This window comes from Carya illinoinensis, chromosome 10 (genome assembly GCF_018687715.1).
Source record: "Carya illinoinensis cultivar Pawnee chromosome 10, C.illinoinensisPawnee_v1, whole genome shotgun sequence".
Taxonomy (NCBI): Eukaryota; Viridiplantae; Streptophyta; class Magnoliopsida; order Fagales; family Juglandaceae; genus Carya; species Carya illinoinensis.
Window position 1 is genome coordinate 36,173,516 of NC_056761.1, and position 12,616 is coordinate 36,186,131.

The 12,616-nt window shown below is 40.8% G+C and overlaps 1 protein-coding gene across 1 annotated transcript; it reads left to right on the forward strand.

The window, feature by feature from the left end:
* The first annotated feature begins 1,449 nt into the window (after positions 1 to 1,449).
* Positions 1,450 to 1,770, forward strand: LOC122278687 (rRNA 2'-O-methyltransferase fibrillarin-like). Its single transcript, XM_043088872.1, has one exon. The coding sequence runs from the start codon at positions 1,450 to 1,452 to the stop codon at positions 1,768 to 1,770; it is 321 nt and encodes a 106-aa protein (XP_042944806.1).
* Positions 1,771 to 12,616: the final 10,846 nt, after the last annotated feature.

The following is a 12,616-nucleotide window of genomic DNA, read 5'->3' on the forward strand; positions in this document are numbered from 1 at the left end:
CAATCTTGAATATTTTGAGGCAATACAAATTATTTGTGATGTTTTCTAAGTGCAAGTTTGGAGCAATTGAAGTAGACTATTTGGAGCATTTGATCTCGGCCATATGGGTTAAAGCTAGCCCAGCCAAGATCTCATCCATGTTGGAGTGGCTAGTTGTGTATTCTTTAAAATCATTTAGAGGGTTTCTTGGACTTACTGGCCAGTATAGGCAGTTCATCAAGGGTTACAGATCTATTGCAGCACCTCTAATAGCTTGTCGAAGTAAAATGCCTTTGAATAGACTCTACTCAATTCAAAACGCCCCATTTGCACATGAGCTTCGTGAGATGTTATACTGCCTGTTGCATCTCCTACTGCTTTGAGACTACTATTTTCTAACCCACTCTCAAGCCAATCAAAGTTACTTATATTATATCCGTGGCAATTAATGCAGCCAATTCAAAACTTGGAAAGGATGGAGGCTTTGAGAATTGAAGGAATTCTCGCACATGCATTCCTTCGAAAGTACCAATAAAGGGACGAATGGAATGAATTTGACATTCCACAATGTCAGATCATGACACAGGGTTTCTTCAGATGATGCCATCGTTTTTTCTATAATTGCATCTTCAGCCATACTTCCAGATTCTAATTTAATCTTGTCAAACTCCATGCTTCGATGTCTTTAGGGTCGTAGAATTCCAGTGATTCTTATTTCTTAATAGCATTTATCAGTTCTTCCTGGTAAAATCTTTGCGCGCGATTGCAGCCGGCTATTTGTTTGCATGAATTGCATGTGCTGCATGCAAGTATGATCCGATCCTTAATTCGTTGAAGATTTGATATTATCATGATAATATCAAAGTAAAATTATTTTGATTTGATTTTTATAATGTTTAAATAGTCATCTTATCTTATCTCAATGTAATTTTTCTATAAATAGATATATACATATATATATATATATATATATATATATATATGCCTTTTATTCAATAACAATTCAAAAAGTAAAATTATAGCATTCAAAGTCTCTTTCCTCCATCTTCTTTTATATTATATTTTATTTTCTATCATCCTCCCCGAAACTACATCCCCGAAACTACTTTTTAATTTGGCCAAAGAAGAATAACAAATGGCATGAATCATGAAGACAAACTGGCTGGCCGGCCTGATGACATACCAAACTTGCAAAGCTGCAGTATATATAATAAACGATATGACAGGGCAAATTTGTCTTTAGCTTGAAATTATCAAAGAAACTTAGATTTTCTGCTTATAATATGAGACAATAATTAGAATATTCAATAGAATAAAGCTTCGTTTTAAAGTTAAACTACAAGCAATTGACTTTCGACGCATGTGCAAGTTAATTCGATGGCCTATATAAGTCTCTATAAAATGGTGCCAAGACTACAATATCCATATCTAGTAAGATCAAGAGAGTAATTAGGAAATCTCCGATAAAAAATGATTAGAGATTTTGTTTCTCTAGATGTTGGTGCCCATGCACATGATGAATTGGGTGTTGCATTGAAGAGCTCAAATGGACTACTTTTGGTGGGTATGGTTGTCATGTCTCTCTCAATTATATCAATGGTTATCTTTGCTTGTGGCAATGATAACAATGATAAAGGCCGTGGTGGTGGATGTGGAGGTGGAGGTTGTGGATCAGCAGGAGGTGGTGGTGGAGGTGGAGGTGGAGGTTATGGATCAGGAGGAGGTGGTGGTGATGGTGGAGGTTGTGAAGGTGGAGGTTGTGGCGGTGGAGGTTGTAGAGGTGGAGGGTGATAATTAAGAAAGATGTGAGAATTCACTAGCTAATTATGTCTTCCAATCTCTTCGTAGCATTAAGTATATATATTATATATAGAGCAAATTAAAGAATAATTAAATAACAACATTAATAAAAGAATATTATTATATATATTCGATTTTCCAGCTAGCATATATATATATATGCATGCAGTATTCTCTGTAAGCTAGTTAGCTGCATCTTCTCCTAATTTTGTTGTAGTTCATGAGCATAAAGAATATGGGAGTTATTGATGTGGCGATTTGCCCCCGTTTGTTTTCTACTTCCGCATTATCGATCTACATATGATTCAAAGTAAACAGCCGTTGAGTTTAGTATTATTGATCCTAAATACGAAGAGAAGACAATATATTATATATGCATGCCATCGTTGCATATATTTGGAGAAAAGTGAAAGCATATGTCAAGGCTCCGATTAATTAGATAGCAAAAGGAAACTGGTACTAAAAACCTAACTCTGAAATCCCTAATTTCCTCCCAAGTTGCTTCCTCTTCGACCGGACCGTGCCATTTCACAGGGATTAATTTTTATGCTTATTGGCAACGATACGATAGATACAAGTAGGAAGAAGGGGAAGAGAAGAAAAAAATAGAGTTTTTGTGAGATAATTGAGCCTGGGCCGAAACTTTGGGCTTGGGTCTTACATGGGCCGGGTTATTATATTCCCCGCTCTTACAAAAATCCCTGAATTTGCAATAAAAAGTGCTTTCGTTGTATAAAGACCAACTAGTTACAACGGTTATGGATATGAACTATCTGCACAAATACCGATGCCATATATGTATTCGCAATCATAAAATTTCGTGGCTAAAAATGACTAATTGCAATAAAAAAAGATGATGTTTGGAATAGACGTTTCCAAACAAGGCATTTGTAAGAGTAGGACAACGGTATCTCATGGTTGCAAATCCTCTTTTGCATTGAAAATTTGACTTTTTGCAATCATTTTTTTCCATGCAATAATCAGATTTTTGGATCTGGACCCACCTACTTAGAATTTGAATGCAGAAGTAGATCACCCAGAAAATAAAATAAAATAAAGTGAAATTTCCGGGATAAGGGAGTTCGAGAAAACGTACGACGGTCAACGAGTTCAATTCAGAATTATTCTTGGCCCAAGGATTCTTTGTGCAGGCAAATGCAATGTAGACACATTTTCATGGTTTCAAGATTTTCCAAATAATTCCATGCAGTTAGAACTTTTCTCCCAAGCAACGCGGGGCTCTCGTAAAGACTCAGAAGTCTTCTTTTTCAATAAATATCATCTCCAAGTGTTTGATCAATTGAACAGTTCAATACAGAAAAATATAGATACTGCATTAAATGCTCATCTGGAGTCGATACCTACTGTTTCAAAATTTCAGAAGAGGACCATCTGATATAGTTAGGCAATTGAAGATGATGCCAAGTGACTGTGAAGGGACTGTAAAAGTTATCTTCTAAACTTTCTTAGTAAAACACGTGCAAGCCTGCAGATAAATTACAAGCAACCATAGAAAGAGAGAGGGCGCCGAAGAATATAGCAATAAAAAGGAAATATATTGTGCTCAGACAAAATGCTAAGAGGAACTGCAAAAGACGAAAAGCTGATGCAGAGAAAGGTTTTTAGCAGGAATAGCAGACGAGAGTCGCTACAAGTTCTCCAAGGCAGGCACCTACCACTACACTGATAGATATATGACATACCTTTCAATTCCGTAAGAAAATACAACGTCGTCTCGATCGATTATCAGTTGAACTTATGCAACTACCATTTCTCACATTGCATCACCTAATGAAACCATAAAGAAATGGTCTATACATACTATTGTACCAGAAAAGTTTGCCTCCTGTAGCACACTAAACAGTCAAGGAAAACAGAGAAGAGTAGAGTAGAGCGCACTCTAGTTGCTTGACACAAGGCACAAATGGAAATAAACTTTTGATCCTTTCCCGTGTATTCTTCCTGATTTATACAGTAACATTATAGCATGTATATATATACACATTTCAGTGAGACGAAGAATAATTACAATGATCAATCCTATGGCTGTCATGGACTCATTTAGTTACACAAGAATCTTCTGGAATCTTGACAGGTGTACTACTATGAGTAGTGCTTGGAGAAGATTCGTCTGGAGGCCTAGAGGTTGGTGGTGCACCTTGCTGCTGCTGGTGTGAGGGCAGTGTTGTCTCAATAGCCCCCCTCGAGTCAAGCCGCATTGGAGAGATGGTGAGGCTTGATCGAAGAAAATTGAACCGGGTAGTGAAAAGTGGCTTGGTGAAGATGTTGGCTATTTGATCCTTGCTTGAAACAAAGGAAACTTTGAGAGATTTGGCAGCCACACGTTCACGTACCAAGTGGTAATCAAGTTCCACATGCTTGGTGCGTGAATGTAAGACTGGATTTACAAACAAATAAGTTGTACCAATATTATCACACAAAAGTGTTGGAGGATTTGGTAGTGAAATACCAAGTTCTCTAAGTAGTGATTGTAACCAAATTAATTCACATGCAGTGTTGGTGACTAACTTGTCCTCCGCTTTGATTGATGAGCAGGCAATCGTGGGTTGTTTCTTGGATCCCCATGAGATAAGATGTGAGCCAAGGTACACGCAAAATCCAACAGTGGATTTGCGATCATTAGGAAAACCGGCCTAGTCAGAATTAGAAAAGGCACACAAGGAAGTTTGAGAAGAAGCAAAAAAAAAAAGAAGTCCAAAATGGGGGTTAAGATGCAAATAACGCAAGATGCATTTAACGGCTTGGCATTGAGGTACGCAAAGGCTATGCATAAACTGGCAAACCTTGTTAACCTCAAAAGATATGTTTGGTCGTGTAAATGAAAGATACTGCAAGTCGCCCATAATACTTTGGTAAAGTTGTGGATCCTAAAAAGAGAGTCCAATCAAAACTGAGAGTTTTGTAGACAGGGACATGGGTGTTGAAACTGGTTTAGAATTAGGTATGTTGGTGCGTTTCAACAGATCCAATATGTATTTAGACTAAGACATAAATAGACCATTGGAGGTTCGACCAATTTCAATTCCTAAAAAATAATGTAATGAGCCGAGGTCTTTAATTGGAAAAGAAGAACTGAGAGCACTAACAAATTTGGAAATAAGGATAGTATTGGACTCAGTGACGATGATATCGTCAACATAGATCAACGCATATAGTGAAATTGTAGATGTAATGAAAATAAAGAGTGATGAATCTGATTTTGAAGCAATAAAACCATGAGATAATAGTTTAGTGCTTAATTTAGAGAACCAGGCCCGAGGGGCTTGTTCGAGTTCATAAAGGGACTTACGCAACTTACACACATAGGAAGGATGATCTGGATTTGCAAACCCTAGTGGCTAAAGCATGTAGACATCCTCCTCCAGGTCACCGTGTAGGAAGGCGTTTTGGATGTCCAACTGATGAAGGGGCCAGCCAGAGGAAACAACAATGGAGATTAGAGTTTGGACGGTTATGGATTTTATCACATGGTTGTAAGTTTTGGTAAAGTCGAGTCCCGCTTGTTGGTGGAATACTTTGGCAACCAAACGTGACTTGCAACGTTCAAGAGAATCGTCAGCTCGCTATTTGGTTTTAATAACCCATTTGGATTCGAGAACATTGAGTTGAGAGGAATATGGTATCAGGTCCCAAGTGTGATTATGGAGAAGGGCTTCGAATTCAGAGGCCATTGCAGCTCTCCATTCGAGGTATTTAGAGGCTTCTGTGAAGGGGGTGGGTTCCTTTAGTATTGAAATTGATTTCGAGATGGTGGGATTTAGTGAGGTGGTCATGGGTTTCGGGGGTGGCTATGGAATTGTGCCTTCCAAATGGAGTAGAGATTTATGTATGTGAAGTTTGGATTGGGTGGTCATGGGATGAACAGAGGGTGGGTGAGGAGGCAGAGTGGCTGGTGGCTCAGTGATTTCGTGAGGTGTAGAGGAGTTATCGGGTGGGGAAGATGACCTAGAGATGTTTGGGGCTGCTGTCGGGTTGGGTAAGGCACTCATTTATGGCTAAGGTGTATTTGTGTGGGGTTGGGCTGATATGGATGGAGAGTGGTCAGGCCCAAACGATGAAGGATGGGGAGAAAGGCTAGTGTTTGGGCTAGAGGGATTGGGGTTGGTGGGTTCTAGACATTGAGAATGGGGAATGGGTAAGGGAAAAAAAGCAGGTGGCCCATTAGCTGAAGGAGAAATAGATTCGGCATGTGAAGCCGTGGAGAATGGAAATGTTGATTCTTGAAATTGGACATCACGTGAGATGTATGTCCGTCCAGTTGGAATATGAAGGCATAAGTAACCTTTGTGGTCTGGGCTATATCCCATGAAGATGCAAGGTTTAGATCGATAATCCATTTTATGACGGTTATATGGACGCAAGTTGGGTCAACATAAACATCCGAATGTGCGAAGAAATTTATAATCCGGGGGATGTTTGAAAAGAGATTCAAATGGGGATTTTTTGTGAAGTATGGGTGTTGGCATTCAATTTATGACAAAAATGGAAGTGGAAAATGCCTCGGCCCAATACTTGTGGGGAACAAAAGCATGGGCTAAAAGGGAGAGCCTGGTTTCCACTATATGTCTATGTCGTCTCTCAATAGTGCCATTTTGGGCATGAGAGTAAGAGAAGTTATGTGGTGATTGATGCCTATGGATTGAAAAATTTGGTGGAAGGGTTGAGATTTCCCTCCCTAATCGGTTTGGACAGACAAGATTTTGGAAGAGAAGAAATTATGAACATAGTTGATAAAAGCTAAAAAAACAGTAGGCACTAGATTTAGAAGATAAAGGAAACAGCCATATGTATTTGGTGCAATCATCAACTATAGATAAATAGAAACGACATCCATTTGAGGAGGGCACAGGTGCCGGTCCCCATACATCCAAAAAAAAAAAGAGCAAATGGTGTGTTTGAATGAGAAGGGAAAGGGGGATGAGGTAGGGAGTGAGACTTGGCTTGAGGACAAGCTCGGCATGGGGATAATTGGCCACTGTGTGTGACAGGTAAGTGAAATTTATTTAATGTGAAAGCTGTGGTTTGGTTGTGGGGGTGGCCAAGATGAGAGTGCCACATGGTAGGGGAAGTTCTTTCACCAATTAAGGCATGGGTGGAGGGGGAGGAAGTTGAAGGTGGCATGGCGGAAACATCATTTGGAAGAACGTAGACCCTGTCCTTAACGCTGCCCTAAAGGAGAGTTGCTCGGGTATGCTAATCCTTCACAAAGTGAATCACATGCTAGTCTCTAGCAAATATAGTGAATGAAATCATACAAAGGTGAAATTAACAATTACAATTTCAAAAAATCCGAGAATCACGTGCTATGAAATAGACTTGTTGAGTTTAAGAACATTGGAGATAGATTAATCTGAATTTTTGTATCAACTGGAAGATTTATACACCATTTAGTTAGTCAACCAAGTGAATTACATGTAACAAAGCTTGCTTCTTCAAGTGCATGAGAATGAGGTTAGAATTCCAAGATCGACTACCAAGAGGCATTAACAACTTCAATCTAAGCTAGTTAGCTGCATCTTTTCCTAATTTTGTTGTAGGTCATGAGCATAAAGAATAGGCGATCGAGTTATTGACATGGCGACTTGCCCCCGTTTGTTTTCTACTTCAGCGTTATCGATCTACATATGATTCAAACTAAATAGCCGTTGAGTTTAGTATTATTGATCCTAAATATGAAGAGAAGACAATATATTATGCACGCGATCGTTGCATGTATTTGGAGAAAAGTGAAAGCATATGTCAAGGCTCCGATTACTTAGAAAGCAAAAAAAAAAAAAAAAAAAAAAAACTGGTAATTCGAGGGACCAAACCTCCAAACCAGAACAAATAAATACAATGACTCTTTAACATACTTTTGAACAAGACCCAACATGACTCTACAATTTACTACCAGACTGCATGTGGCCCACGACTTAACAATAACAGACACACTAAATGCAAATTAAAATAAACATAAACCATCAAATCACTTTGAGGGCTAAGATTCACTTGAGCTTTTTAGGGACATGATAGAGACCCCCTGTCTTCGAGAACCTTGTCAACTAGGTATTCGAATCTAATTCTAAAATCCCTAATTTCCTCCCAAGTTGCTTCCTCTTTGGTAGGACCATGCCATTTCACAAGGAGCTCTGTTGTTGCCATTCTATTGTGCTGCTTTAGACGTCTTTGCCAGATCTTCTTCGACTCTGGAAGGAGGGAGCTGTTGTTGTTGGTTGGAGGCAGCTTCAGTTGAAGGAGTGTGGTCTGACTCATTTGTTGAAATACTGCTCTGCTTTCTTTTTGTTGTTCTCCGTCTGCACCTTGGCTTCTTCTGGTCATTCTTCTAGGAGGTCTAGGTTTTCTTTTAATCTTTAGTCATTGAGGTTTGGGTTGGAGTGCTGGACTTAGTAGGTAGGCATTCCTATCTCCACAAGGATCACCGCCTCTCTTCCATAGGTGAGGGTGAAAGGTCTCTCCTGTAGGGGCTCTCATGGTCGTCCGGTAGGCCCACAGCACCTTCAAAAGTTCTTCGGCCCATCCTCCTTTATGGGCCCCCAACCTTTTCTTCGAGGTGGCCAATAAAGTTTTGTTGATCGCCTAGGCCTGTCTATTAGCCTGCGGACGCCAAAGAGGAATACTTGACCTTCATCCCCAACTCAGCGCACCATTTTCGGTTTTCATGTGAGCAGTCCAATTGTTTACCATTGTCCGATACGAAGCTTTGGGGGATGCCAAACAAGCAAACTACCGACTTCCATAGGAACTTCGTGATGGCTCGGGTGGTGATGGTTGCCAAGGCTTCCACTTCACCCACTTGGTGAAGTAGTCGACTGCTGTGACAACAAACTTTATTCCTCCCTTGGCCACCAGAAATGGGCCAATTAAGTCTAGTCCCCATTGCATGAAGGACATAGGGACATGATTGATGTCAATTCTTCTAGCTAGTACCACGCCATAGGTCTGTGTTCTTGACTCGCAAAAGGCGATGGTGGCGAAGAACTTACGGTAGACTTGGTTGGTGACCAAGGATCATTGTGACAGTGATAGGGAACATCGGCATGGCCGTGGGTGGCTCCAAAGGCTCACTATTGGGTTGCACTGACTAACATGTTGTGTTGTTGGTGTTGAGCGACTTCCTGTGGTGTGCACTAGTGAGAATGGTGAGGGACATTAGCGAGGAGCTCCAAGGAGGTCGGAAACCACCACGCCGGCGACAAACAACATCGGCGAGCAAGGTGGTGGTCAATTGCTGGACCTTCACAGTGAGCTAAATTGAGCCATCTTCTCGCATTGCGACTGGAGAGGATGGTGAGGAATAGTGGCAAGGAAGACCAGGGAGGTTGGGAACCACCATGCCAGTGACAAACGACTTTGGTGAGCAAAGTGGGTGTCGGCATGGGCTGGCCGGCACATGGATGCCTGGTTTGGTGGTACTTTGGCAACGTGCATCCTCTGCCCACGCTGTGCCCAACATGATTAACTTCCGGTGTTAAGGAACCACCCCACCCTGCGTCAGAAATCACCTACGATGCAGGGTGGTGGCTCCACCAACTCATGGACACCAGTGTATGGGCCTCCAGCCACTCGTCAATCTTTGGCCGCATTGTGCAAGCGTGCACAGTGTGCCACTGCGATGAGCAGCTAGTGGGGGGCTTTTTCATCATGATATCTCCGCCATGTTGGGTGGCCGCCCATCGAATCCACCATGCTATGGGGGTGGTGGCTACAGGTCCTTCCTGAGGAAAGATCAACTAGGTGCAATGGCATGCACCCCTTACGTACGGTGTGCTTGGCATGCACAGTGCATCTGTCATGTGCACATAAGCTTTTAGAGACGATCTTGTGAGCTGCGGAATTCACCTACTCTACTTTTCAACATTAAGATTAAGAAATTGATCTCACAAACGGCATCAATGTTTTAAAATTTAAAAAAGTTGAATTATTTTTTATATTTTATTTAAAAGTTTGGTAAATTTGTAATAATTAGATAATGATTATATGAAAAAGTTGAAAATTCTTAATTAAAAAGTATTTATATTTGTGATATTTAGATATTGAGATGAGATAAAATGAGAGAAAATAGAATCATCTCTAAGGCTTTAAATATTTCTTATTCACTTAGTATTGACCGGAATAAACTCTTGACCCCAAAATTTGAAGAAAAATTCTGAGTTCTAAAAATTCTGAAAAAATAATAAAAAGAGGTCAAATTAAGTAACATTTACTTTCTTTACTATTCATGGATCGGTGATCCTTATCTAAATTCCATTTCAAGCCTTTTTGGCATTATCTAATCCCTATCGACATCGAAGCACAATATGAAACGAAGCAACAATATTAAATATAATAGGATACTGTTTCAAATCTCTTTCACACGTCAAATCTAGAAAGAACGAATGCGCTTTCTCATCATCAGGAGTTGAAAGGAGGAAGGTGGTGGGGTTGGTTTTTTGTGGCAGATAATAAAGAGTTGAATATTGCAGCTGAGTTTTCTTTTTTTCTTCCGAGCATTCATTTCCCTCCCTCTTCTTTTTTAGTTTTCCTTTGATCAAGGAGCTAGTAGTTTGTCGACAACTAAAAGAAACCAAGAGTAGGATCGGACGTTATATTGGTTCGGTTCATAATCCTCAAGGGAAGCACCCGAGGCCCTATAAAACTCATCAGGGATCTTGTTGTGTTTGTTCACCAAACAGTAAACATATTTTTGGATCTAAAACCCCACCTACTGAGAACTAAATACAGGAGTACACCACCCAGAAAATAAATAAATAAATAAATAAATAAATAAAGGTAGTTATAAATAAAAAAATAAAGGTGAAATTACGTGGATAAGGGAGTTCTAGAAAGAGACAGTCAACAAGTTCAAATCTAAATTGTTCTGGTCTAAGGACTCTTTATACAGTCAATAATTAAATGCATTAAAATTTTCCAAATAATTGTGTTAAAGATGTGTCTCACAGGCCAATTTGAAACCGCTCACCCAAAAATCGTCAAGGAAGCTGGTGGGGCTTCCCCTGAAAAACACTCTAAAATCGTCAAGGAGGCTGGTGGGGACTTCCCCTGAAAACACTCTGATGCTTAAGTCAGTGAAAAGAAATAGCAGTCAAATTATTCCTCTCAATTATCAAAGATTACCTGGTATATATAGACCTGCTTGCGATACTTATCTTATTTAGGATTTATCGGTGCAGATCATTACTTGATATTTTGAACAATCATGTTATTTCCTGGTGTCGTTATCCTTCCGTAAAAGATGGCGAGAGGCACATCTTCTCTTAGACTCTTCTTACTTATCCCATTGCGGCCCCTAGATTTGCCCTCTGTGTCGTTTGTAATATAATGGGCCTCTTTTGGTGTCTAGGGCCTTTTGGTCTGAATAGTCCCTCCAGCTACCCCGCCAATTCCCTTTACCTTTTTGGTGGAGGGAATTTATATTGATCAGCTTTGCTGCCGTAGGAGTGCTGGGTGTCCTCCACACGGGCCTTCTTTTTGCCTTTAATCCTCATGCGCATGTGTCACTTCTTGCTTCCTCTTTGTGTATGGGCCTTGTTACGTGGAGGGCGAATGACCATGGACATAGGCCCATACTATCCACGGCCCTCAGGTGCTCGCTGGCCCACCGTACCCCTTTTTCTTTGCCGTTTTGTACCATTTTTTTTAAAATACTATGGATTGCCCATCATTTCCCGTTGCTATTGGCAGAAAAAGTGGAGGGTTTTCTTGCGATGGTTATACTTCATTTCCAGTGTCGAAGTACACTTTCTTTGTTTGTTGGCATTCTGCATTCTATCTTTCTTCAGATACCCTATCTTTTGTCCTCCCTCATTCCTTTCTTTGTTGTTTTTTCAGCTTTCCGAATCTCTTTCTTGCCTTCGTTCTTTGTCTGTTATGATCCTTCGTACTGTTTTTACTTCTATCAATTTCAATGGCCTGGTGAAGGTGAGGTTTCTGAGAATCCCTTCAAAGTCCCTAAGGGGGATGACTTTTGCTGGGTACCGATGACGTTTGGGTATCCGAGAAAAGCATTTTGCCAAGATTTGGGAAGAATTTCGTATTCCTAAAACTGTTATCTTGGTGGCTCCCGAGTCTGGATGCTGCGACGACGAGGGTTTTGCTAGTAAAGTGGCTATCACCATCCCCCTCCTGCAACATGGGTTGAGGCTCCCCTTCTGCCACCCTCTTCGTGACATTCTGGACGTCCATAGCATAACTCCTGCTCAACTACACCCTTTTGCATTGAGGGTATATCTCTGCGCTTGTATTGTCTTCCGTATGGTTTTGGAACCTCTCGCCGACCCTTATCCTGACCTGACTGGTAGGGAATTTTTGGCATTTTATAACGTGAGAGAGGTTGCCAAGGGTAATGTGGTTAGCTTCCGCAAGAAGGATAACGGGCAGACGCTGGCCCGGTGTGAGACTCATTATTCCAACCCTAAGGCGTGGACATCCAAGTTCTTTTTTATCATTGGTCAAGGTTGGCAGTTCCTCGCCTCAGAAGATGTCTTTCATGACTTTCTAGTTCATTCAATCTGGCGACCCATTCCTGACGAAAAGAAATTGTGGTTCAGAATGGAACCTTTTTCACGCCGCGAACTGGCTCGGATTGAGACCGTCAGTTCCTGGGTTGAGGCTAACCCTGAAGAGATTCACACTGATCTCTTGTTGACCTTCGCCCACATTAATCGGTTCTTGATGTCTCCCAACCGATCTTATTTTCAAGGTCATGACTTTATGATCTCAGCCATCATTCCTCCTCCCATGCCAAAGCCCTCTAAGAAAACTTTGAAGCGTGATCCCTCTAAAGAAAAGAAATCTCATTCAGAAAAGAGGGGGGAAA

Coding starts and splice junctions, on each gene's coding strand:
- LOC122278687 (XM_043088872.1), top strand. CDS start 1,450: ATGATTAGAGATTTTGTTTCTCTAGATGTTGGTGCCCATGCACATGAT.